Here is a 22,749-nt window from a genome sequence, read left to right on the forward strand (position 1 = left end):
GCGCCGTGAGCCAATCACTGCTTTGAGATGGCCATTGGTTATTGAAGCCGCCCTCTCCAACATTTCGCATCTAGCTCTCGAAATACATTGTATCTATAGGCAGTGCTGCCAACTTTGACGTCTTCTTGGCCTTTCTCTGCAGCTTTTACTCTTTTCTTTTGTCACGATTTTTACCAAAGTTTTTTTTCCTAGTCAAGATATATAGTAGTAGTTTGCTCATAGGTTAAAACCCGACTATTATGGCCGGAACCACCACAACTGTGCACGATATTTTTCAGACCATGGAATATGGACCAGCTGCAACCTCTAACACTGCCACTGCACAGGTATATTTCCCCCAGTATAATTTAACCAAAACTGAGATCGTGTGCTTTTATTTTTTGATGCGTATGGCCTTTTCATTTCTATTTTATTAGTCTATTTGGGTGCTGCAGGCCCATGTTAGACTCTTGGACCCATGAGAAGTTCATTAACTCTTTGGTTATAACTCACAAGGCAAACATGTGACTGAAGTTTACAATAAATAACCTTGTAATGAATTGTCATGGGAAAGCAAGACGGATGAGAAACTTTAGCCATCAAATTAGACATAAAACATTTGCCTTGAAGCAAGTGGGAGATTTTGTACTTTGTCCTCAGTCTATAGTCAAGTTGTTTTATAAGTGAAATGGACTTTGAATGTCATGATTCCTTTTTTTTTTTTAATCAGATGAGTAAATCTGAATCACTATTGCATTTACTCAGTGGGTATTAAAAAAAATCAGAAAAAAAGTATTGCATTTGAATAAGGGTGTTTAGATTTTTGTATCCACTCTTTTTTTATCCCTTGTCCTATAGGCTTGGCTGGATAAATATTCCCGTACTCTCGGTCTATTTATTGATGGCAAATTCGTCCATCCGCCAAACAGACAGACTCGCTCCTTGATGGACTCGAAAGGTAAGGTCTACTTCAACACTGCAGAGCTCAGTTTATTGCAACTTAACTTAGATAATGGCTACAAAATGCTTTTATGGCATTTTCAGGAAATTCAAGGAAAAACAAATCCAAGTTTTCACATTCTGCTCTCAGTGCTTGAAAGATCAACTGATAAAAAAAGCAAAGGAGGAAAAAAACCTCATCTAAAGACAAATTTAACCCACTCCTTTATTGTATGGAAGCACTTTTTTGTTGACACATTTAGGACATGGTGTGATTCCAGCATAATTATATTAATAATGATTAAAATAATATATTTTTTAATAAATAAATAAAATACTACATATTTTATTATTATATTCTAAATAATTTCACTAAGACAAGATTAAAATACGTAACTTTAAATAGAAATACACCCTGGCAATGAGGCCATCTAACATAAAGTCGATAACTAAAAAAATTATATTAATAACAATGATTTTTACAAATTGTATTTTGTCCTGAATTAAAAAAAAAACAATAAAAAAACATTTAGTGTTTAATCTTTTTTAAAACACAATTTAATAATTAATTTTAAAATTCATCCATAAAAAGTAAAGAAAATAGGAGTTTTTTTCTTTCCATTCACCTTCACCAAGAAATACATTTAAAATAATAATAATAATAAATGATATCTTGACAATGACAACTATAGACTCCCTATTCACTTAAACAGGGAGATGTGACCGCCAGTGAATTCAACGTGTGGCCTAAAATTTGTTTACCACTAAAAAGTTGTTTACCAAGAAATATTTTTCTGACTCTTGTCTAGGTGTTGTTGTGTGTAGCACACTGTGTGCCCTGGAAGATGATATTTCCCAATGTGCATCCTCTGCCACGAGAGGCTTCGAGTCTTGGAGCTCGTCTCATTCCTGTTACCTGAGATCCAAAATTCTGCTCAGGTACTCTGAATTCACAAAGGGAATTTCAAACCGCTTTAAGAAAAGATAGAATCTGCGAAAATTGGTGCAAGTTTGCTGCTCTTTTCAGTCCACTTATTCATGTCCTCAGATTAGCCAGCATTCTCGGGCAGCACGGCCAGTGTCTGAGTGAGCTATGTGACCTCTGTCAGGTGCCCTGCTCCTCTTCTACTATCCTCAGAATGTTGCAGTACTACACCGGCTGGGCTCAGCTCAGAGACACTCTCATTGGAAACTGGTCACCGCTCGGTGAGTGAATTCCACCAATTGGGTAATTTCTTGCAAATTTTAACCATCTTAATTTCATAGCACACTCATTAAAGTATTAGATTATCAAGTTATTTGACTGTTTTCTACTTTTGTCTTACTTTTTACAGGTGTGGTTTTAGTAGTTGTTTCTGATGACTGCACATTCTATTCTCTGATGCTCAAAATCTTACCAGCAATAGCCATGGGTAAACAATTCTTTTCATAATACATATTGTATTCTTCAGGGTATTAATCACACTACTTTTCTTTTTTTTGGCTGAGGCTGTGACTCATATGTAAGACTTGTATCTGTTATGTTTTTCAATCTGACTGCCAACAGCTGATTTTGTTGTGCTTTTTAGGCTAATGTTGTAAAAAAAATATATTAACAATTTATATTAAATGTTATATTAACAATTCCCTATTTTACTAGTACTTCAACATATAATGTGGTTTAAAAGTTAATACTCCAGTGCGACTTATATTTTTTTCTTTCATTGTGTATTCCTTTGCTAGTGTAACTTGTGCTCAGGTTCTGATAATCAGAAAAATATGGCAATTTAAGTATTTCAGTGTCATTAATGATGATGGATTTTTAATCATGTGGCTTTTGTTTTAATCCTTTTGCAATAAATTCAAATGCATAGCATTTAAGTTACTAATAAATTATTTTCCTTCTTAGGCAACTCTGTCATCGTTGTCCCTGGTCAAAGCAGCGCCCCTCCGGTACTTTTATTGGCTCAGCTTTTTATGACCTGCGGCTTTCCTGATGGGGTTCTCAATGTATTAACTGGCCCTGACATGTCACTGGCTACTGATGTTGCCCAGAACCCCGCCATTAGCTTTGTCACCTATAGCGGCAACAAGCAGGTGGGCTTATATGAATAAGTAAGCCACACACCATTGACGATACCTAAATTACCCAAATATGTTTTTTTTCCCCCTTCAACCTTTTTAGGATGGTGTCAAGCTCTGTAAAGCTACAGCAGGAATGGGAGTTCCAGTATCTGTCACCCCAAACATTGGCCCCACGTGTCCTATCATCATTTTTGAGTCTGCTGACATTGACAGTGCCATTGATGATGTGATAGAGACTGCGTTCATGAAGAATAAAGCAGTGAGTCAAGTAGCTCCTCTAAATTCACTTTTGGATGGATGGTGTTCTAACAATCATTTCTTTTTATCTCCTGCAGGTGCACTGGGTGTTGTGTGTGCAGGAGAGCGTGCACGACAGCGTGGTGGCCCGTCTAAGGCTGCGAATGGCAGGCTTGAAGTGTGTAGCGCTTCCCAGTGATGGGGCTAGGCTGCTTGTGGATACCGCAGTGCAAGATGCACAAAGCAAAGGGGTCACGGTTAGTTGGAAAACATTCATTTAGCCAAGTAAAACTTTGAATTACTGCAAATTTAATGAACATCCCTATTCCAATGATTGAAACTGAAAACCAACACTAATGATGCATGTGGCTAGTTCAACCCTGTATAGGGCAAGTATTATTTTGGATAATTTATATGTAAACCCATTCAGAACTGATGTTATGATATGCAGACTTCACATTTTGGGTCATTAATAACATTTGATAAACAATTGATAGGTTTCAATTAATATGAGCTATAAATAACTGTATTTTTATTAAAAAATATTATTACATATTATTTTATAAGCACAAATATTTTCCTTTTTGGAGCAGGTGCGAACGCAAACTGTCTTCCATTAACTTAATCCCCTTTTGTTTTGGTACTATTGAGAGAGTACTAGATGTCCAATCTGTGGTAAGTGTGAATGGTTCGGACATTCAACAATAAATGGATTGGACATATAGTGGCGTCAAAGGGTGTGAATGAGTTAAATGACTGGTCTATGATGGGCACACTTAAGACTTAATGACTCAGTTTTGTTCTTATACATCCAGTTGGTGCAGTCCTGTGCTGTCCCCTGTGGTGCACAGTATCCTCCTACAGTCCTCTGTGGAGCCGCCCCTTCTTTGCAATGTGTGGTCTCGCCCTCCCCTGGCCCACTTCTTCCTCTAATGACTTTCAGAAGTAATACGGAAGCAGTGACTTTGGGTAAATATGCCTTTTTGTGTAGATGTATTAAAAAAAAACCTTTAACGTAAGATTTCATGAGAAAATTCCCACTTGAATTACAATAGTGTTCTGTGTTCTGCACAGGGAATCATAGTCCACACGGGCAAGCAGCTTGTATCTGGACTGAAGACCTCACTTTGGCATTGGAAACATCTAAGAGGCACATATTTACACACACATTTTCCTCCCTATCTTACCAACACAGAGGATACTTGTCTTATTTTTATAACCATTTATGCTCTTTAAATGGAAAAAACATACCTGATTTGGCACTAAAGTGACATCATTAGTATTGAGCAGGGTCACATTTCCATCTTTATTTGTTACATTCAAGTGAGTACTCTGTAGTATAGTATTCAATTTTTTTTTTCTTCCAAAAACGTGAAGCTACAGTTTCGGCCCGCTATCCATCATCTTCAATGGTGCTGAAAGAGTTAATACTTCTTTATGATTTTCATATTTCTATACCTTTCTAGTTTGTCTGTTGGCTCAGTGTGGGTGAACTCGCACCCTTTATCTGATCCCTGTCTGCCTGCTTCTGGTCACAAAGACAGCGGCACATGTACCGATGGAGGCCAGGAGGTTGGTTCAGTTAGTCATATGTACTACATCATTAAGATATTTGAAGCCTAAATAATTCTGTGGTCTCTTCTTTCGCTCAGGGGCTGTATCAGTTTCTACGGCCATCCTCTTACCCTGTTCTTTCTCGTACATTACCCGTTGCTCTGGATTACGCGAACTTTGGATCTGACACATCCCAAGTTATGATTCCGGATGAAAATGCCAGGTATGTTTTGCTACATTTTGTTCTCATTAATATTAGGCCTAGATGGGGAAAAAAGTTTTTTTTTTCAAGCAAAAATTTAATGTACTTTTTCCCCAAGATTTGTCTTCATTCTACTTTTTAAAGGAGAAAATAAGAGCAAAAGACAGAAAGCATAGAACAATTTTAACCCTTTGTAAAGCAATCAATAAAGTCATTGGCATTATATCAAATCGCACATGTATTTATGATATTGTATTGTCTTTTTCACTCAGTATTCTGAAGTACTACACGCACTATATTGGTGGCAAGGCGTGTAAATCGGTGTCTGGTGCTAATATGGAGCTGTATCCACTGGGAGGCGGTAACTTGTTAGGCTACTGTCCCAATGGAGGCCGGAAAGATGTCAGGAATGCTGTGGAAGCAGCTATCAAAGTTCAGCCAGGGTGAGGCACCAGCACATTCTTAAACAAACAAACACAAGCAGAAATATGTTGGCGAACGTTCACATGTGATCCATCTGCCAATGCGTTTCACATACAGTTGCATCTTAAATTCATCGAATATATATACATACATGTTTGAATTTTTTGAATCCAAAAAGTAAAAGTCACATTTAGGTCTTGGTGATCTGATTTCTCACTCTCTCTCATTCTCATTTGTATTGTATTTAACAAGCTGACTCTTAAATGGGGAAGGTTAATGTGTACAAAAACAAAATTACCTCATCATTTGTTATTACCTACGTTGCATCACAAAGATGGATGTGTGGGTTTATTGCAAGTTAATGTATAACTTGAGATGTTGACTATTAAAATGACTAATGACTTTTATTAAGATAAGTTTCTTTGAGACATTTTTCAGGTCACACCACTTAACAAAAACAAATCTGTGAGATATTTTTTTATGAATGGCAAAAGGTATGAGCTGAGAAATATGACCTAAATTTTAGATTTTTTACAAAAAATTTGATTTATGATTTTTCCCACTCCTTGCTTTTTTTAAGAAGTTAAGAACAAAAGATAGAGAAAGGTAAAAAAATAAAAGAGAATTTCTTTCTTTATTCATTTGTATTTTATTAATATTTGATAGACTATAATTTCATAAAAAGGTCAAAATAATGGTTAATGATAATGATTAAAATACCATAGGTTATGAAAATATTTTCATTTAACTGTGCGACTGTTTCTCTAGCTGGATGAAAAAGAGTCCAATGGCACGTGCCCAGTCCATTCAGTCTCTGGCCAAAGGTCTTGAAGGAAAACGGGTGGAATTAGCAACTTCTATCAATGCTCATACTGGCCTACGTGTGGACCATGCACATATGGAGGTGAATCTCAGCATCGAAAGGCTCAGTGATTGGGCAGCATACTGTGACAAGATGGATGGGAGAACTCTGGTAAAGCTTTTAATGTTATACAAATTCATACTTTTTTCAATGCTGGCTAAAAAGCTGTAAAATTGACAGTTTCTCTCCTGATTCCAACTTGCAACCCTGTTATGTGTTTGATATCGTTCAGCACGTACCACAGTCTGGCTCTGGATTTGCTATCCCTGAAGCACTGGGAGTTGTGGGTGTGGTCCTTCCCAAAGAGCAACCCCTCCTTGCCATGGTAACACTTCTTGGAGCAGCCCTCGCCTCTGGAAACGCCATCATTGTGGTACCCAGTCAGGAATGTCCACTGCCCGCTGTGTCATTTATTCAGGTGATTCTGACAACCTTATTCATAAATCTTCCAAAGCCATGAAGATAAACATACAACCATGTGACTCTTTTCATCCTTTTACTGTGCTTATGAATGAGTTGTTCCTTATTAGACATCCAATCCATATCAACTAGCAATGTCAAATTTTCGAAATATACATTTACTGCCGTATTTGTTAGATTCGGAAATTCACATATAAAATCAAGGAGCACAAATGTTTTCAACTAGTTTTTATGGCAAACGCATAGTTCTGCCGAAATATGACAAAAACACTCATTCAATGGCCCCATTAAATTGCAATGGCACATTCCACTTCCATTATTTTCTGCTATTGATTTATCTATTGACAACTCTGACCTGCAAGAAAAGCTTCATTGGTGGTCATCATTTTTGAGAAAACTTCCTTGAATTGCCTCAATAACCTCAAAATGTTGGTATCATCATAAATGCAGTACATTTGTCACTTTCTCTAATGCTGTTTTCTATTGAAGTTTACTGAACTTGTGCTCTTTTGCTAGGTGCTCCTTTCCGCAGATCTGCCACCAGGCTTGGTAAACATCATTACAGGAAAAAGGGACCAGTTGACAAAGGCTTTGGCCAACCACAGTGTCATCAAGGCCATTTGGTACTGGGGCAATAATGAGGTCAGCATTACCCCAGCACATTTGAGGGCACACAATCACCCAAAATGTCATTATTTTTGACAGAAAAATGCTCCAATTGCCCCAAATCAACAGGAAGTTTACAGATCTTAATAGCTTCCCCACCAATTTCTCCAGAAAATGCATTTTATTGTTGTATGGATTGTGAAGTCACACACCTCATGTGATTTTGCTTTTTATGCTGCAGGGTTGCCAATACCTCCAGCACAGCTGTACCAGCCCACTGAAAACACTGCGTCTCTTCTGCCAAACAGACAAGGATGGGAATCATAGAGCCCTAAACTGGCACAACTCTGCACTGGAAGATTGGTGGAGGAATTCAGTTCAGTGGAAGAGTGTATGGATTCCTACAGCATAAAAAAGACAAGTGTATAAGATGACAAAAAAACACTTTGGCTAGTGGGTTTACTATGCTATACTTCACACATACTGTATATCATCTATTTTAGTACAACTAGAATGAATGTCCTTTCTGGCAAATCCTTTTGAACTGGTAGCGGATGAATATTTGTTTTTCCACTGTTAACCCTCCCAGTTCAAATGGATTTGACATAATAGTGACAAACTAATTCAAATCCACAGTAGAAAGGTGAAAAGACCAACATGACACTCAAAGTGTTAATAATTTAGCTTATTGTCAAGCATTCCACATTGTTTTCTACATACATGCAACTTTGAAGTTTTTTTCCAAGTATACTTTACATTTTAAATAAGCCAGTCATTTATTTTTAAAAATTATAATTAAAAACCATACATATGAAATTAGTCTTTATTTCCCCCAATGAGCACAATGGACTTGACATTATACTTTTGAGCATCTTGAGTAGAGAAAATTAAATACTTGTCATTCAAACCTCCTCTTTTGTGAGTTAGAGATATAGTAATTAAATATTGTAAGAAAAGAAACAATAAATTGAACAACTGTTGTTTCACAAGACTTTTGAGATTTCCAAAAAAGACAAATTAAGCACCGTGACCATGATTCATCAACTTTTCGCATCTTGTGTAATACTTTCTCTTCCCTTTTTGCCTTTGTCTCGTGGGATGGACGTTGAGGTCAATTTCCTGCCAAACAAGACCCCTTGTCATCTGCAGTTTTAAATGCTGAGTCAGGAAAACAGTGTGACACAGCAAAATCTTGACTTGACTTCTGTACAACATTTTGTTATCAAATGAGGAAGGGTGTGTTGTGTCCTAAATTTTTAAGTCAGGGTCAGCTATTCTGGATATTTGTATTACAATGTACTAAGTCAACAAATGTCAGACAATTCATTTGTGTTCATGACTATCATTTTGGGAACGTTTAAAGCAGGAATTATGTAATTCCAGTGTCCATTTTGTGTGTACTGTTAAAAGGCCAGTTGTAAACCTTTGAATCCATCAATAATGTGGAAGGTTTTAGAAGTGATAAAAACACTGGTTAAAACAGTTGAAAGCAAATTTAAATTGGTATTGAAACAAAAAAATAAAGTATGGATTGAGTTGTCATCTATGTGAAACTTCATTTGTCACTTGAGCTATATTTATATCACCCAAAGAACTATTTGGGACTCCAATAGAGCACTTAAGATGTGGTATTGAGCAACAGTTAATAGTCCACTTTATCAGTAGATGTCATGTGCTGTTTATTGACTTAAGGGAAATTACTTTTTAGGGGCTTATTTGCCTTTTGCTCAAAATAAACACCACATCTTTTTTTTCTTCCAATTGTAGGATAATGAAGCAGTGATGTAATAAAAATGTCATTTCATTAGAAAGACTTCTTGAGCAAGAAAAATGTGCATGTTTTGCAGTTTGGTACCAAAGGTTATGTAAAATGGGAGAAAAAAATGTAACCCCTTGATTTACGTTTGACTTATAAATAAAACATTGGATGAAGTTAAAATGGGGAAAAAACTATATACATTTTTTAAAATGAATCATTTAAATAACTTTTTGGTGAATTTGCCTTCAGTTTCACACAGTTTACTATACTTTACACCAGTTTTCCATATCTCCCTCCTCTACCACACCTGAATCAAATGATCAACTAATCCGCAAGCAGTCCAGAAGCTTCATGCCAATCTCAAATATTTGAATCGATTCAGGTGTTTTGATGGAGGGAAACATGGAAAACATACTGGGAATGGTCTCTCGAGATTTGCTGAGTCAGGCTGACTGAAAAGTCATCCTCACGTGACATTTGCCAATGACGCCATATCCTGCTGTAGTGGTATAAAAACCACGGGCCCCGTTATTCTTCACAACCTGCCCAAGGGAGACGGCTAGAAGTTCTTGCTTCAACAGTGATTGAACGGAACTTTTGCTTCGACCAGTATAGATTGACTTTGGATCAGTAAGATTGTACTTAGACTACCATATACCTCAACGAAAAATCTATTTTTCTACTCTTTTTTTTTTGTAAGAAAAGACCGAATACACCAGCGAATATGGAGTTTCAAGTGCGTCAAAACTACCATCGCGATTGCGAGGCCGCCATTAACCGAATGGTGAACATGGAGCTTTTTGCTTCATACAATTACACTTCAATGGTAAGCGAAACGATCTGCGCAATTTTAATAGAAGTTGTTCCCTTTTCTAGACCATTGCTTATTTTCTACCATTCCAAAACATGACCAACAAAACTACTTGGATATCCTTCATTTCGATTTTGTTGTGCGTTATCACTTGTCAGCCATTTTTTTTCGGGGCTATTTGTTTTGCATGATTAGTCGGACCTATCTTTGTATTTTCTAGTATTCTTTTACTTCTCCTGTATATTCATATTTCCCTTTTTTTACGTGCATATGTTTTTTTTATTTCATCACTAGGCCTATTACTTCTCACGGGACGATGTAGCCCTGCCAGGCTTTGCCCATTTCTTCAAGGAGAACAGTGAGGAAGAGAGGGAGCATGCTGAGAAGCTGCTTTCCTTTCAGAACAAAAGAGGTGGACGTATCTTCCTCCAGGATGTCAAAGTATGTGTATCTCACAAACTCTTGTCATGTGCTGTGGTTTGTTTTATTAACTGCTGCTTTATCTTGTAGAAACCAGAGAAGGATGAATGGGGCAGTGGTCTTGAGGCTATGCAGTGTGCCCTTCAGTTGGAGAAAAATGTCAACCAGGCAATCTTGGAAGTGCACAGGCTGGCTTCTGAACACAATGACCCCCATGTAAGAGTTTAAGGAGGCGATTCATTGGATTTTAGATGTCTGGGATGGGCTTTTTGTCCTCTCTCGGGTAACTGACTTGATTGTTTCCTGTCCTTTTGGTGTCCATAGCTGTGCGATTTCTTGGAGAGCAACTACTTGAACGAGCAGGTAGAGTCCATTAAGAAGTTGGGCGACTACATCAGCAACCTGAGCCGCATGAATGCCCAGACCGACAAGATGGCTGAATACCTGTTTGACAAGCATACTCTGGGTGGCAAGAGCTAAATGCAAATAGCCACCTTTTTTTGAGAGGCCCTTCATACTAATCCAAATGGCCGCAGGCATTCACTTAAGTTACTTCACCAACTGCCTTATCTGGTTAACATAATTAATTTACCATGTCTTGTGGTTTAAAATACTGAAAAGTACATTGCTACCAAATGCATATTTGTGGCTATTAGAAACACTGAATAAACACTTGAGCTGGACTTGAGGCTTTTGGTCTATTTTAATCCTGTACCTTGTCATATACAAAATAAGGTTTGGAACATACTTTATTGGTTTCTGATCACCAATTACTTTTTCTGTTATGATTTGGCCTAGTACAAAATGCATTGCTGGAGTCAGCTGGTCTGGAATATGAATGTATTCATGACTCTGAAAGTACAAATGCAGACTTGCTCCTGTATTCCTTGGAGTTGTAGCTGTAAATTGACTTCCCTGCTAATTGTGTGAGCATGGCCTATAAGGCAATCAGGGGAAAACTACAACATCACACTATAAAACTAATTTGAATAGGATGGACTACTCAAATTCAGCCTAAAACTCTTGGTATGCCAATATGTATATCATACAAATCACTAGCCTAAACATTAACACTTCTGTATTGTGCATGAAAACAAAAAATGGCTTGAATTGTTTTTTCCCCTCTTAAATCTTTGCATTTTACAGCTCAGTCTTGAATTGATATATACCATCTCTTGTCTTAATTTGAGAAGCATGACACTAAATTGGAGCCTTAAAACCAAATGTGTTGTTCAGTGTGGCCAGTAAGTATAGTTGGCAGTGAGGGATAATGGGGAGATTAAAAGAGAAGGGGAGGGACAGAGAGTTGTGGGACATCTCTTTAGTCAACATTGTTGGGTTGGAGCTCAATACATATGGATGCATTATACCATTAATCTTGAAAGAACTGAGAAAAGAAAGGTAAGTCATTTTGCACTGCATTCATACAACCACAACCCATAGGAAATATAGTACTGCAAAGTATTTTTTTATTTTATTTCCAATGTTTAAAAAGTATTGTCTAAATACCACAATAATAAACATTAAAATAGCAAAATATAGGCCTAAGTGTTCATTGCAACCTGTATTTATCATTAGAAGCCACTAGAATATTTTGGACAATTTCAAACTTAAATTAAGTCGAAGAAAAGTTGCACTTAATTGTAAATGTCTTAAACCAGGGGTGGCCAAATCTGGTCTATGAGAGTGCAATCCAGTCTATTTTTCATATCTCCCTCCTCTACCACACCTGAGTCAAATCATCAACTCATCGGTGAGCCGTTGAGAAGCTTTATACTGATCCTGATTATTTGATTCATGTGTGTTGGTGGAAGGAGACATGGAAAACAGACTAGAGAGGGGCTCCCGAGGACTAGAGTTGCCCACTCCTGTCTTAAACTATGCATTCAGTTGCCTGTACTTGAAATGTCAAAAATATATATCCTTTACACGTTTTTTTTAATAAGAAAATGAAACAGTCTGCATTGATTGCTTATAATCCAATGGTATTTTATGTTAAGTCATTGACTGCCACTGACAGTGATTGACGTCCTATCCATTTAAAGGCATGTTCATTCACTTCCATCCTCCCCATTCAAATGGATTGAACGTCTGTCTACTGGTGACAAAGCCATTTTAATTCACAGCGGAAAGCTAAAAATAGACACATGATTTGACATATATGATTGTCAACGGCAGCATAAGAGTTAAATATTCTACATAGCTGTTATAATTACATTCTTTTGCTTGCTACCAGCTAGGGCCGAGTACTGCTTGTGGTACACATACTACATTTTGAGAATCACTACTATCACTACATCACAAATTGTATAATTTCTGCTTTAAAAATGAATTGAAAAGTCATGGAATCCTCATACACACACTCACACACATGCACACAAGCGCACACAGTCCAATAATCTGTTTATGCAGTTGCAGGAGATAAAATGGGCCAGATGTCATGAAACAAATTTGACTTGTAAGTGATGAGGCCAGTCTCATTGCCACGATGTGATTGGTCACGGGGTAGAAGGATTACTGGGAGGTCGAGAGAGAAGCATCCAAAAGGGGAGGAGACTCGGAGATGGAAGGGAAAAACTGTGCTTAATTTGTTTAAACCCTGGGATTTTGGGATTACCTTGGCGACTTAATCTTGTTACAATACCACAGAGTGAAACGCAGGGACATCTACTTTAACTCGTTATTGACTGCTGTATTGCCTAAATTTATGGAATTCACACTGAATATTTTGGATTGATGTTAAATCATGAACCTTTGGGGTTTTTATTATTTGTTGAAACTTGAACAATAATGTTGCATGTGAAGTCATTGCTTCATATGCAAATGCTTTCAATATGAGAGTAATATTTCAGCAGGACTCATCTAAAACAAAGTGTATTTCCGCAGAGCAATGATGCGATTGCTCAACATGGTGGGCACACGAGTCCGCAGGGCAGCGGAGGAGGAAAGCAAGGAGCCCCCGGCACCCCCACCTCCCTCACATCATTCTAACCATCAGTTTGCAAGCATGAAGAACAAGTTTTTCAATGAACTCACTCACTTGCCCAGTAAGTAAACACAAATATTGTATCTAAAGTAATGAAGTATTTGTGTTTTTTTATTCATGCTCCATGTACTTGACACAAAGATGATATTTAGAAAATGTATGATAGATACAATTATATTTTTGTCGTGCATTTTGAGTACTCGGACATCTAGAAGTGAAAAGCTCATTTAAATTCACAGCAGATGGCTGAAAGGAGACATTATTGGACTTTGAGCGTTGTCCATGGTGCTGAAAGTGTTAACATGTTAATTTTCTCTCCGTGATTCAGTTGAAACTGAGGATTATTGTCTTTCTAAAGGCAGAATTCATTCTCTATCTTTTGTTTTCATCAATTTTCTTGCCTTTTCACTACTTGTTACATTTTTTTAAATATCTGGGGTCCTCAAGCTTTTTTGCTCCTAGAGCTACTTTTCAAGGACCCAACCTCACAATTGATGCATTGAACACCCGATTTACCATTCAGCCATTTTAAGTCATATCATTGCCCATTTGTTTGTCTCTTGTTTCTTTCTCACTCTTTCTACACAGACCATAAACTCAATTGTAAGTATCAGTTCAAATCCATATTAGTTGGTAGAATGTGGCAAAAAGCCAATGGTAGAATAGTAGTGCAATAGTAGTCAATATTTTTAATTCATCTATATTTACAACACACATGCTAGTATATAACTGTTGGTGTCAGCTTTAGTAAATTACATAGTAGAAAGTTGGTTTTCGAGTAATTAATGGTGACAGGTTAGTTTGCTCATGACTCAGTTCCTGAATACAGATCATTAAAATTAAAATTTCTTGTGACATTGTGTCCCTTTGGCTAATAGATATATTGAGGTTGCAATAATACTTATTTACATACTTACTTACAACAACCTTGACATACTGTATCAGTTGATGCCGATATTGTTCCAATGCCAGGGTTTTTGGGAAAAAAATGGAGTTAACTAGATGGGGCTTAACATGCATCTTCTGATGATCTTTTTCAAGTGCCCATGTGGGCAGTTGGTGCCATTGTGGTGGTTGTCCTCACCCTCATTGCCTGCATGGGATTTTGCATCTACAAAAAGTGCTTCAACAAAGGTAAGAAGACCAAGAAGGTTAGAGAAAGAAAAGCTGGTCGAGGACGCAAGAAGAAGGACAAGGATGGAGAGGATGGAGAAGAAAAGAAGGTGTAAAACGACGATAACTCAAATAAAAAAATATTTTTTGCTTTTGTGTTGTTCCTCCATACTTACTGTAGATCCCATTTGTTCTTCTAGGAAGGAGAAGAAGGAAAAGAAGAGGAGGAGAAAGAAAACTTTGGCAAATTGGAGTACACGTTGGACTATAATTTCACTGATAATCAGGTATTCTACCCCTATATCTTCAATCACATTTCTACACTTGTCTAATATAATGTTTCTTTTGTTCCTATTAGCTGATAGTAGGCATCCTGCAGGCTCAGGATTTGGCAGCAATGGACATGGGTGGAACTTCAGACCCGTACGTTAAAGTATACATGCTGCCAGACAAAAAGAAAAAGTTTGAGACCAAAGTCCAGAGAAAGAACCTCTGTCCTGTTTTTAATGAGACCTTCATCTTCAAGGTGTGGCACGCAAGATGAAAAAATTCAGCGTTTCAAATTGTTCATATACTTCAACTTTTCTACTCACCCTTACAGGTACCTTACACAGAATTGGGTGGTCAGACACTGGTGCTTCAAGTTTTTGACTTTGACCGCTTTGGCAAACATGATGTCATTGGTGAGATCAAAATTCCCATGAACAGTGTGGACCTCGCGCAACCCATACACGAATGGAAAGATTTAATTGGAGGAGAAAAAGAGGAGGTGAGTTTTTTTGCATTTTCTTGTTTTGGCTAGAAGTGTAGCCTAATCTTTTTCATGTTGTTGTATTTTTCTTTATTCATGTAAAGCAAGAGAAGCTAGGAGACATCTGCATTTCGCTCCGCTACGTCCCCACAGCTGGCAAGTTAACCGTGAACATCATGGAAGCGAAGAACTTGAAAAAGATGGATGTTGGCGGCTTGTCTGGTTAGAGCCAATTTCACACGCAAAACATTATGAAGATATATACATATTAATAACATAGTTTTATATTTTCCAAAATATCCAAAAAAGTACTGCAGATGCACATAGTCTTGTTGTTAATGACCAAAACCAACGATTGTCCCATTTTATCCATCCCCCTGTTCCAGATCCCTTTGTGAAAGTGGTGTTGCAGCACAATGGAAAGCGCCTGAAGAAGAAGAAGACGTCAGTGAAACAAAACACACTAAATCCATACTTCAATGAGAGCTTTAGCTTTGAGATTCCCTTCTCTCAGATTCAGGTGGGCAAATACTTTATGTTATTCTGTCATAATGTGTTCTATTTCAGCACTTATAGTATTTTTGTTCAATGCTACAGAAAGTTCAGGTGATCATCACAGTGTACGACTACGACAAACTAGGAAGTAACGACCCCATCGGCAAGTGCTGGATCGGTTACGGTGCCTCAGGTGTCGGTCTACGCCACTGGTCTGACATGTTAGCCAATCCGCGACGTCCGGTAGCTCAGTGGCACGTACTGCAACCAGAGGAAGAGGTCGATGCTGCTCTCAAGGCTCCCATTCGCTAAACTAACAAGGTGAACTGAAATCTCCAATTATCATATGCCCTGCAAATTGACACTGACTCATTCATGTGCAGTGGCTTGCATAAAGATTCAATCCAGTTGAACCTTTTTACTCTTTAAGTGGCATTTCAGTGTAGGGAAAATGCGCTGAAATGGCTGATATAGACAATATCCATGTTTTTGTAATTACACCATGCCTCATTATAAGGAAGAATGTTCCACTGAGTGTCAGTTTCATATTGTGAAGTATATTTTTAATTATGTAGTCTGTTTTGAAGACGTGCATTGACACTTTTTAGTGGTACTCGTTAAATACAATTATTTAAATTTTTTATTCAAAAAAGAAAATGCAATTTTAGTGTAATTTGGGTGCCGTAATGAAAGTTTATTTCACAAGGAAATCTCCCGAAATCAATAAGAACTGATTACGAATGAGGAAAATTCACCTGTAAATGACCCCAAATACAGCAAGTGGCATAAATTAACAGTAAATCCACTAGGAGTGCCCCCTAAATCAACAGCAAATTCAAGGAAATGTCCCAAAGTCACCAGGAAGTGACTAAAATGAACAGAAAGGCAGCAGAAAATAATCTAAATCAAAAGTAAGCACCCAAATTAAACAGTAACCTGCAACTGAAGTAATCTAACACAAAAGAAGTGATGCTTAAATGCAGCAAAATCAGCAGAATGTGGGCCAAGTGGGTTAACTAACCTGCAGGAAGAAGCATCCACTTGCAATTCTCCAAAAATGGCATTGAAGTTGTACTAAATAGTATTTTTTTTATTACCTAAAACAATGTTAAAAAATCCAATAATATTATTGTGATAATAATGATCAAAATAGTTACTTGCCCTTCAAAGAGTTAAAGATATCTTTGTATTAGGTATGACTTCCCTAATGTTTAACCAGCATGTTTAGTTTTTGATTGTGTGTTTGTCTGTGTTTAATATGATGTAAATGTGAATAAAAAATCAGAAGAAATTAATATTTCAAACAAATCCAGTAACAGATGTCTCTATCTCTGTCAGGTTCTCTTTAAATCTTTCGGTGTCGTTAACGAAAGACGTCCAAACACATATTTCTTTCATCATTCTGCTGTGAATTTAAATGACTATGCTCTGGTAGAGTAGGATATGGCAGCCAATGATTTAAAAATGACAATTTCCAAGGGTTTTACTGTCTTGTTGTCTGCAGTAGGGTGTTGCAAGGAGCTAAAGACTGGATTAACTGAGTGCCGTCTCTAGTCCTTGTGTCACGCAGTTGACCAAACATGAGATGGGAATTAAAGAGGTTGCTGGCATGTTGAGGGTAGGTCAAAAACACATTGAAATTCACAGCAGAACTAAAATAACTTTTGTCAGGAAATGGTGACTATCATATGGTGTATGATTAAAATTTGTATTGACTTTAAGAAGAAAAAAAATGGATTGTGGAGGTACAAAAACAGATGCTAATTCCAAGAGAGAATGTTGTTTTATTATTATACATTGTCAACAATCAGTTTCAGGCACAGAAAAGACAAATACCTCAACAGATTGAGAATTCATGTTTTTGCGCTTCTGTGTATGATGAGTTTCAATTTTGGATTCTTCCTTTCACACTTTTACTTCCAGCGGCCACCCACTTTCCCTTTGCCGTGCACCTTTTTGCTGTAAGACACAAAGCAAAGTCTAAAGTACAAAAAGACCTGGAAAAACATCCAAGCATGTTTTCATTTTAAAAGAAATCAAACAAACTGAAAAAAATTAGTACTCACAATTTCTGAGCATGTTGGATTCGGTTCAGCAGCACAATAATCTACAAAGCAACAATAATATTAATGACACTGAAAGATTTGAAAGAAGACAATGCTTTGAATTTGGCTGCTTTGGTGAAAGCCTGCTTTCTAAGAGTGCTGCTTTAGTTTGAAAGGTAATACAGGAAACCATCATTAATATTAATAGTAATATGATTAGCAGTGATGATCAAATTAGAGGAAATATTCTTCAAATCTACCCGGTGATCTGCTCACCTCATATTTCTGGTGCTTCATATGCTCCGTATGGTCAAATTTTTCAGACTCCAGTTGGTAGATCCAGTTCCACAACTCCTGGGCTCGTTGTCTTTTTGAAAAATAGAAAGAAATGTTTTATGTTTTTTACTAAGCCTTTGTGTGCCCTGTACAGGCTCTATTTGGCTCCATTTCCTACGGCAAAAACTAAGTTAAATTTTTCTAAATACTACTTGTGCACAGTTTTTGTTAAACACACATAATTCCCATATCAAAACGCAACTTTCACAAACTCAAGGTGACCTGGTGTGACCTTCCAAATCATCAGAAAGTGACCCAAAACCAATAGGAAACGAGCAGGACATTTGGGGTGAGTAGAAAATTACCTAAATCATCTTGAAATGACCTAATATGTATAAGAAGTGAAACCAGAATGTTATATAATGTAGAGGATTTTTTTTTGAGGTTGTCTCTAATGTATACTGTGTTTGTTGAAATGCATGAATGACAAATAGAAGCAAAGTGATTTACCTGAGAGAATCTTCTCTCATGCATTCAATACCAAGCGGTTGACGTCTGTCTGCAAGCGTCTTCTTCTTGACCTCTTTGCCAGTCATACGCTTGCCTTTCCTTGACTCAGCCTAGAAAATACATCAGCAGGCACTTAGCTAAAAGGTCATTGTCCAAAAAAATTATGTCATCTCAATTGAGAGCAGCAAAAAAGACCTTAGCCAGGAAGCCTCCAAAGTTGGCACCCATGCCAGAAAGTACTTTCTTCTTCTTGGCGTCATCATCTGCCTTTTTCTTGGCTTCTTCCTCCTCTTTCCTTTGACGCTCCTCCTGGCAAATAAAAGTGACGAGATAAAATAAATCCTGAAATAAACCCAAAATCAACAAAAAGCAACCTGGAAATGGCCCAAAACCAATGAGAAGTGACTGAAAATGATCAGGAATTAATAAGAAATGCCAAGTCAATAAAGATTTACCTTTTTTGGGGGGAAAATGAACCAAAATTAACTCATCGATCCCTTCAAGTCCAAATATATTGTAAACGAACAGTAATTCTACAATACCATTATAATGACTTGTGTTTTTGTGTGCATTTTACCGCAATCCTGTTCTGTCGGTCCTTCTCCTTCTCTGTTCGTACTCTCTGGATTTCGGCACGCTCTGACCGACGCCGCTCCTGTTGGTACGTAATAAAAGATTCTTATATTATTATATTACTTATTCCAGGTATCTAAAATACACACTTGATAACAACATGCAATATTTTTGCTGTCAGTGGAGAGAAAATCCCATTCTAAATAGCTCAAAATATGTCTGCTCACATCATTTTCTCTTGTCATTATTGCCCAATTCACAACTTTTATAAATGGGACTCACAATTCGATCCTTAAGTCCAATGAGCTCCTCTTCATCCTTCTTCCTCTGTTCAAAGTGGACGTCAATCAGTGTGTGCAGCTCCAGCATGTCTTTCTCCATTCGCTTTCTGTGGATGTCCTGCCAGAACAAATAGCTTTTAAATTACAGTGTGGAACAAAATGATTAGGAGAATCTTTGCACTATTTTAATAAACATAACACCAACAAAAGATATATCAAGTATTTGTTTGCAGGCAGTACATAAATAAATTTTATCAGGTTGACGTACATCAAAATCAACTCGATCTCCTTCAGGAATCTTTGGGGGAGCAATTTGAGATATCATTGGTCTGAAGGAAAAGAAAAAAGACAACATGTTAAAATGCCAACTCTTTTGAGCATTTTTTACGCTACAGCAAAATACGGTAAAAGATAAAGATAATAATATAAACCTACTTTGGTTTGGGACGTTCTTCCTCTGTTGAAAAAAGCAAAGGGAGAAATATTATTAATACAATATTGAGTAAATTACATAAGGGAAATTAAACAGTGACAATCCAAAGAACTAAAATCAGTCTTGTTGACTGACTGACTTCCATTGACGATGCTAACAACAAAAACAAAATACTATGCTTAAGTGCATACAATGCAAATATGGTTTTGAAAAATGAAGTAATGTGCGTAAAAAATAGATTAAACAGTTTTCACAGCTCAAATAACAACACTAACTATTTATATAAGAAAAAAAGACAGTAGAAAAACTTGGCACATTATTTCCCAATCCTAAGTGTAGACAGTATATTGCCACATAACGGCCTGACATTACCTGCTTCATCCTCATACACCTGTGCCTCTTCCTCCTCCCCCTCCTCCTCCTCTTCCTCATCTACAGCTTGTTGTTCATATTCCTCCTCCTCGTCCACCTCTTGATGTGAATAATGCTGATCTTCATCCTCTGCCAAGACAAGACAGATTCATGATTCTAATCACACGTGAGCATTTTGATAATACACCTTTTACACTGCATTTATTGGTTGCCATTGACGGTGATAGATGTCCAATTACATTCAATGCATTTGGACAGAGAGTGGCTGGTCGCGAATTGGGAATACATTTTGTTCATATTCATCTTAAACGGTCTTGTGCTTAATAAGTATTGAAGATCTGATTCTCTGCAACTGACCTTGCTCTTCCTGGTCTCTGCAAAAAGAACAGAGGGAAAAAAATGTGTGATAGAATGTATAGTATAGCCACCATTTATCAAAAAGTCTTACAGTAACATCATACTCACTCATATTCCTCCTCTATGTCAGACATGGCTGCAAGAGACACAAGAACATGAATTTATGCAAGCACCAAGCCAACTCAGAAAAGTAAAAAGATCGGTTTCAGCAAAACGACGGAAATGATAATTTCCTGTTTGTATGCTAAAATGTTATCTGGATTCGATTTGCTGTCACATAACTCGCTTTCTTACACCTACACCTTAAAAATATTAGCAGCCGAGATATTTCTCCTGTGAATTTAAGTTTATCCCTGGTAGAAGTCCAATGTGCTTAAACTTCCTATTTTTAATGGACTAGACATTGATTATTTAACAGGAAATGTAAAGTCGATTGCTTATTATTTACTTCTCCGGGTTACAAAAAAAAAAAAAAATGATGTAGTGGACCAGATCTGACCCCCAGGCCTGGACTTTGACACAAGGTGTCTAATGCCATTTAACTCATTCCATGAGTATACTATACATGACAATTGATTAATTGATTTATTTATACTATTAAAACATGTGTCCCCAGTTCCCCTACTTGTGAATCCCTTTAAATACACGGCATGATAATACATGCCGAGGTGGTCCTGGTTATAAATTGTGTCCTCGAGCTGCCATAGTTGTGAGATAAAACAATGCAGAGACAAAGATGGGCTGTGCTGACATCGCCCTGGCAAAGGATTCTGCAAGATTGATGGAAGGACAGCAGGTGAGAATGTGCCGAAGGTTAAACAAAGAGAGGTCGAGTTTCTTTCAGGAATTGCGTTCGCTTTTGTCCTTAAACGGACCCTTTATTACTCTGTCATGAGAACACCAGAAGCTCATCATTTAAATCTTTCACTTCACCCTGAATATCTGATGCTTACTTTCAGAGCTAAAAGTGGAGAAGGGATTTATGGAGCGTCTGGTTCTTGCAGACACAAAGTGTGGGTTTTATGGTAAGAATTGTAGTCAAGAAAAGTACTATATTTTATAGGAATTTGTCAATAATGCCTCTGAAGGCAAAAAAGTCAGCACCTAATCTATAAGGAAAGATACATGTCATTTTAGATTATGGCTCCATGTAACCTAATAATATTGCAAGTTGGCAAAGAAGAGGAAAAAGAGTGAAACATTTAACATTTTAACCGTTTATGGGGCACGTTACTATTCTTGGTAAAAAATAAAATAAAATAAAAATGGAAAAGACTAAGTGCCCACATATGTGGATAGATATAATATTAATATTTGGTATACAAGTAAGGCTCAATTCTAATTAGAAGTATGATTGTAATTCTGTTATCAAGCTTTATTTGTATTTTTGTCCATAAAAGACAATGAATACAAACATGAATATGGTCTACATTAAAATCAGAATACATGCTATCATTTAAAGTGCTAACTTGATGTCGTAAACACTGTTTGAACTTGAATGCCTTCCTCAAGAGGTGTTTAGGGGCGAACGGCACTTAAAGCATCTCATAAATCTATAGCTTGCCACATCACATTCACAATAAATGCATCAATAAAATATATATACAATATACATAAATATGTTCAGTCTCACAAATGTTTGGAAACAGGAGAAAAAATGGTTTCAATAAAAATACAATAATTAGTTAGTTAGCCTAACATAATTTTATCCTTGCTATATTTCATCACAAAGTAACTTTTGATGTTGCATCAGTGACACATCCGTGGAGACTAATTCAGTAAAATTTAAATTCTATTTGCTTGACAAATAAATACTAATACCTATACTATACAAAACATAATAATAACATGGACCATCAATTTGCCGATCTCAAATAATTTACCTTCTGAGATAAACAAATAAATAAGTAAGATGCACAAACCTGTAGGAAGATACGTAATCAGCTCCACACACACGCAGGAGTGTGCCCACTGTACAAAGAAGGGGAGTTTTATAGCAAGGTGGAAACAATGTGTCTGCTCTATGGATGACTAGGTGTAACATGCATTTAAATATGCAGTTCAAAAATAGCTGTAAGCGCATGTGCAAACCCACAGGTGTGCGTGCGGTTATGGTTGGCAGCCACTGGTGGATTAAGTGGCTGCAAAATGAGCACCCCATGGGATTAAGAGGAACAGTGGGTTGACCTCACAGGACAGGTGGAGCAAAGAGTGACTAAATAAAATGGGGAGATGGAAAGGGTGGAGCAGGAGACAGAGCTGGCAGAAAGGCATTAATGGT

The 22,749-nt window shown here is 37.1% G+C and overlaps 4 protein-coding genes across 5 annotated transcripts; 3 read left to right on the top strand and 1 right to left on the bottom strand.

Annotated features, from left to right (window-relative positions):
• Positions 1–23: 23 nt before the first annotated feature.
• aldh16a1 (aldehyde dehydrogenase 16 family, member A1) lies at positions 24–8,828 on the top strand. The gene is made up of 17 exons (XM_077735359.1): positions 24–326; positions 838–937; positions 1,728–1,857; positions 1,967–2,124; positions 2,253–2,330; positions 2,807–2,994; positions 3,083–3,241; positions 3,318–3,476; positions 4,035–4,188; positions 4,294–4,369; positions 4,686–4,791; positions 4,872–4,996; positions 5,248–5,418; positions 6,167–6,371; positions 6,493–6,678; positions 7,197–7,322; positions 7,528–8,828. The coding sequence occupies exons 1-17, from the start codon at positions 240–242 to the stop codon at positions 7,696–7,698; spliced, it is 2,379 nt and encodes a 792-aa protein (XP_077591485.1). The 5' UTR covers positions 24–239; the 3' UTR covers positions 7,699–8,828.
• Positions 8,829–9,568: 740 nt separating this feature from the next.
• LOC144209130 (ferritin, middle subunit) lies at positions 9,569–10,959 on the top strand. Its single transcript, XM_077735357.1, has 4 exons — positions 9,569–9,871; positions 10,151–10,297; positions 10,367–10,492; positions 10,601–10,959. Exons 1-4 carry the CDS (start codon positions 9,770–9,772, stop codon positions 10,754–10,756), a joined length of 531 nt encoding a protein of 176 aa, XP_077591483.1. The 5' UTR covers positions 9,569–9,769; the 3' UTR covers positions 10,757–10,959.
• Positions 10,960–11,529: 570 nt separating this feature from the next.
• Positions 11,530–16,933, top strand: syt5a (synaptotagmin Va). 2 transcript variants are annotated; one of them, XM_077735355.1, is made up of 10 exons: positions 11,530–11,677; positions 13,163–13,323; positions 13,851–13,865; positions 14,304–14,485; positions 14,576–14,662; positions 14,734–14,901; positions 14,977–15,144; positions 15,231–15,348; positions 15,513–15,646; positions 15,724–16,933. In XM_077735355.1, the coding sequence occupies exons 1-10, from the start codon at positions 11,547–11,549 to the stop codon at positions 15,931–15,933; spliced, it is 1,374 nt and encodes a 457-aa protein (XP_077591481.1). In that variant the 5' UTR covers positions 11,530–11,546; the 3' UTR covers positions 15,934–16,933. The 2 variants fall into 2 exon arrangements, with proteins under 2 accessions (XP_077591481.1, XP_077591482.1); XM_077735356.1 differs by lacking the exon at positions 13,851–13,865.
• Positions 16,934–17,372: 439 nt separating this feature from the next.
• On the bottom strand, positions 17,373–22,615 carry tnnt1 (troponin T type 1 (skeletal, slow)). The gene is made up of 13 exons (XM_077735360.1): positions 22,391–22,615; positions 20,577–20,604; positions 20,469–20,485; positions 20,112–20,240; positions 19,742–19,763; positions 19,575–19,635; positions 19,308–19,424; positions 19,030–19,107; positions 18,648–18,761; positions 18,453–18,562; positions 17,943–18,033; positions 17,688–17,728; positions 17,373–17,580 (listed from the first exon to the last, which is right to left on the bottom strand). Exons 2-13 carry the CDS (start codon positions 20,600–20,602, stop codon positions 17,535–17,537), a joined length of 852 nt encoding a protein of 283 aa, XP_077591486.1. The 5' UTR covers positions 20,603–20,604; positions 22,391–22,615; the 3' UTR covers positions 17,373–17,534.
• Between the last annotated feature and the right edge of the window lie 134 nt (positions 22,616–22,749).

Source organism: Stigmatopora nigra, chromosome 15, assembly GCF_051989575.1.
Source record: "Stigmatopora nigra isolate UIUO_SnigA chromosome 15, RoL_Snig_1.1, whole genome shotgun sequence".
NCBI lineage: Eukaryota > Metazoa > Chordata > Actinopteri > Syngnathiformes > Syngnathidae > Stigmatopora > Stigmatopora nigra.

Bases quoted from the DNA above. Each gene is read 5' to 3' on its own strand.
- aldh16a1 (XM_077735359.1), top strand. From the start codon at position 240: ATGGCCGGAACCACCACAACTGTGCACGATATTTTTCAGACCATGGAA. The intron at 1,858-1,966 runs GTACTCTGAATT...TCATGTCCTCAG, and splicing joins AGATCCAAAATTCTGCTCAG to ATTAGCCAGCATTCTCGGGC. The intron at 7,323-7,527 runs GTCAGCATTACC...TTTATGCTGCAG, and splicing joins GGTACTGGGGCAATAATGAG to GGTTGCCAATACCTCCAGCA.
- LOC144209130 (XM_077735357.1), top strand. From the start codon at position 9,770: ATGGAGTTTCAAGTGCGTCAAAACTACCATCGCGATTGCGAGGCCGCC. The intron at 10,298-10,366 runs GTATGTGTATCT...TTTATCTTGTAG, and splicing joins TCTTCCTCCAGGATGTCAAA to AAACCAGAGAAGGATGAATG. The intron at 10,493-10,600 runs GTAAGAGTTTAA...TGGTGTCCATAG, and splicing joins CTGAACACAATGACCCCCAT to CTGTGCGATTTCTTGGAGAG.
- syt5a (XM_077735355.1), top strand. From the start codon at position 11,547: ATGGGGAGATTAAAAGAGAAGGGGAGGGACAGAGAGTTGTGGGACATC. The intron at 11,678-13,162 runs GTAAGTCATTTT...GTATTTCCGCAG, and splicing joins AAAGAACTGAGAAAAGAAAG to AGCAATGATGCGATTGCTCA. The intron at 15,647-15,723 runs GTGGGCAAATAC...TCAATGCTACAG, and splicing joins TTCCCTTCTCTCAGATTCAG to AAAGTTCAGGTGATCATCAC.
- tnnt1 (XM_077735360.1), bottom strand. From the start codon at position 20,602: ATGTCTGACATAGAGGAGGAATATGA. The intron at 19,108-19,307 runs GTGAGTCCCATT...ACGTACCAACAG, and splicing joins TTGGACTTAAGGATCGAATT to GAGCGGCGTCGGTCAGAGCG. The intron at 18,034-18,452 runs GTAAATCACTTT...TTTTTCAAAAAG, and splicing joins ATGAGAGAAGATTCTCTCAG to ACAACGAGCCCAGGAGTTGT.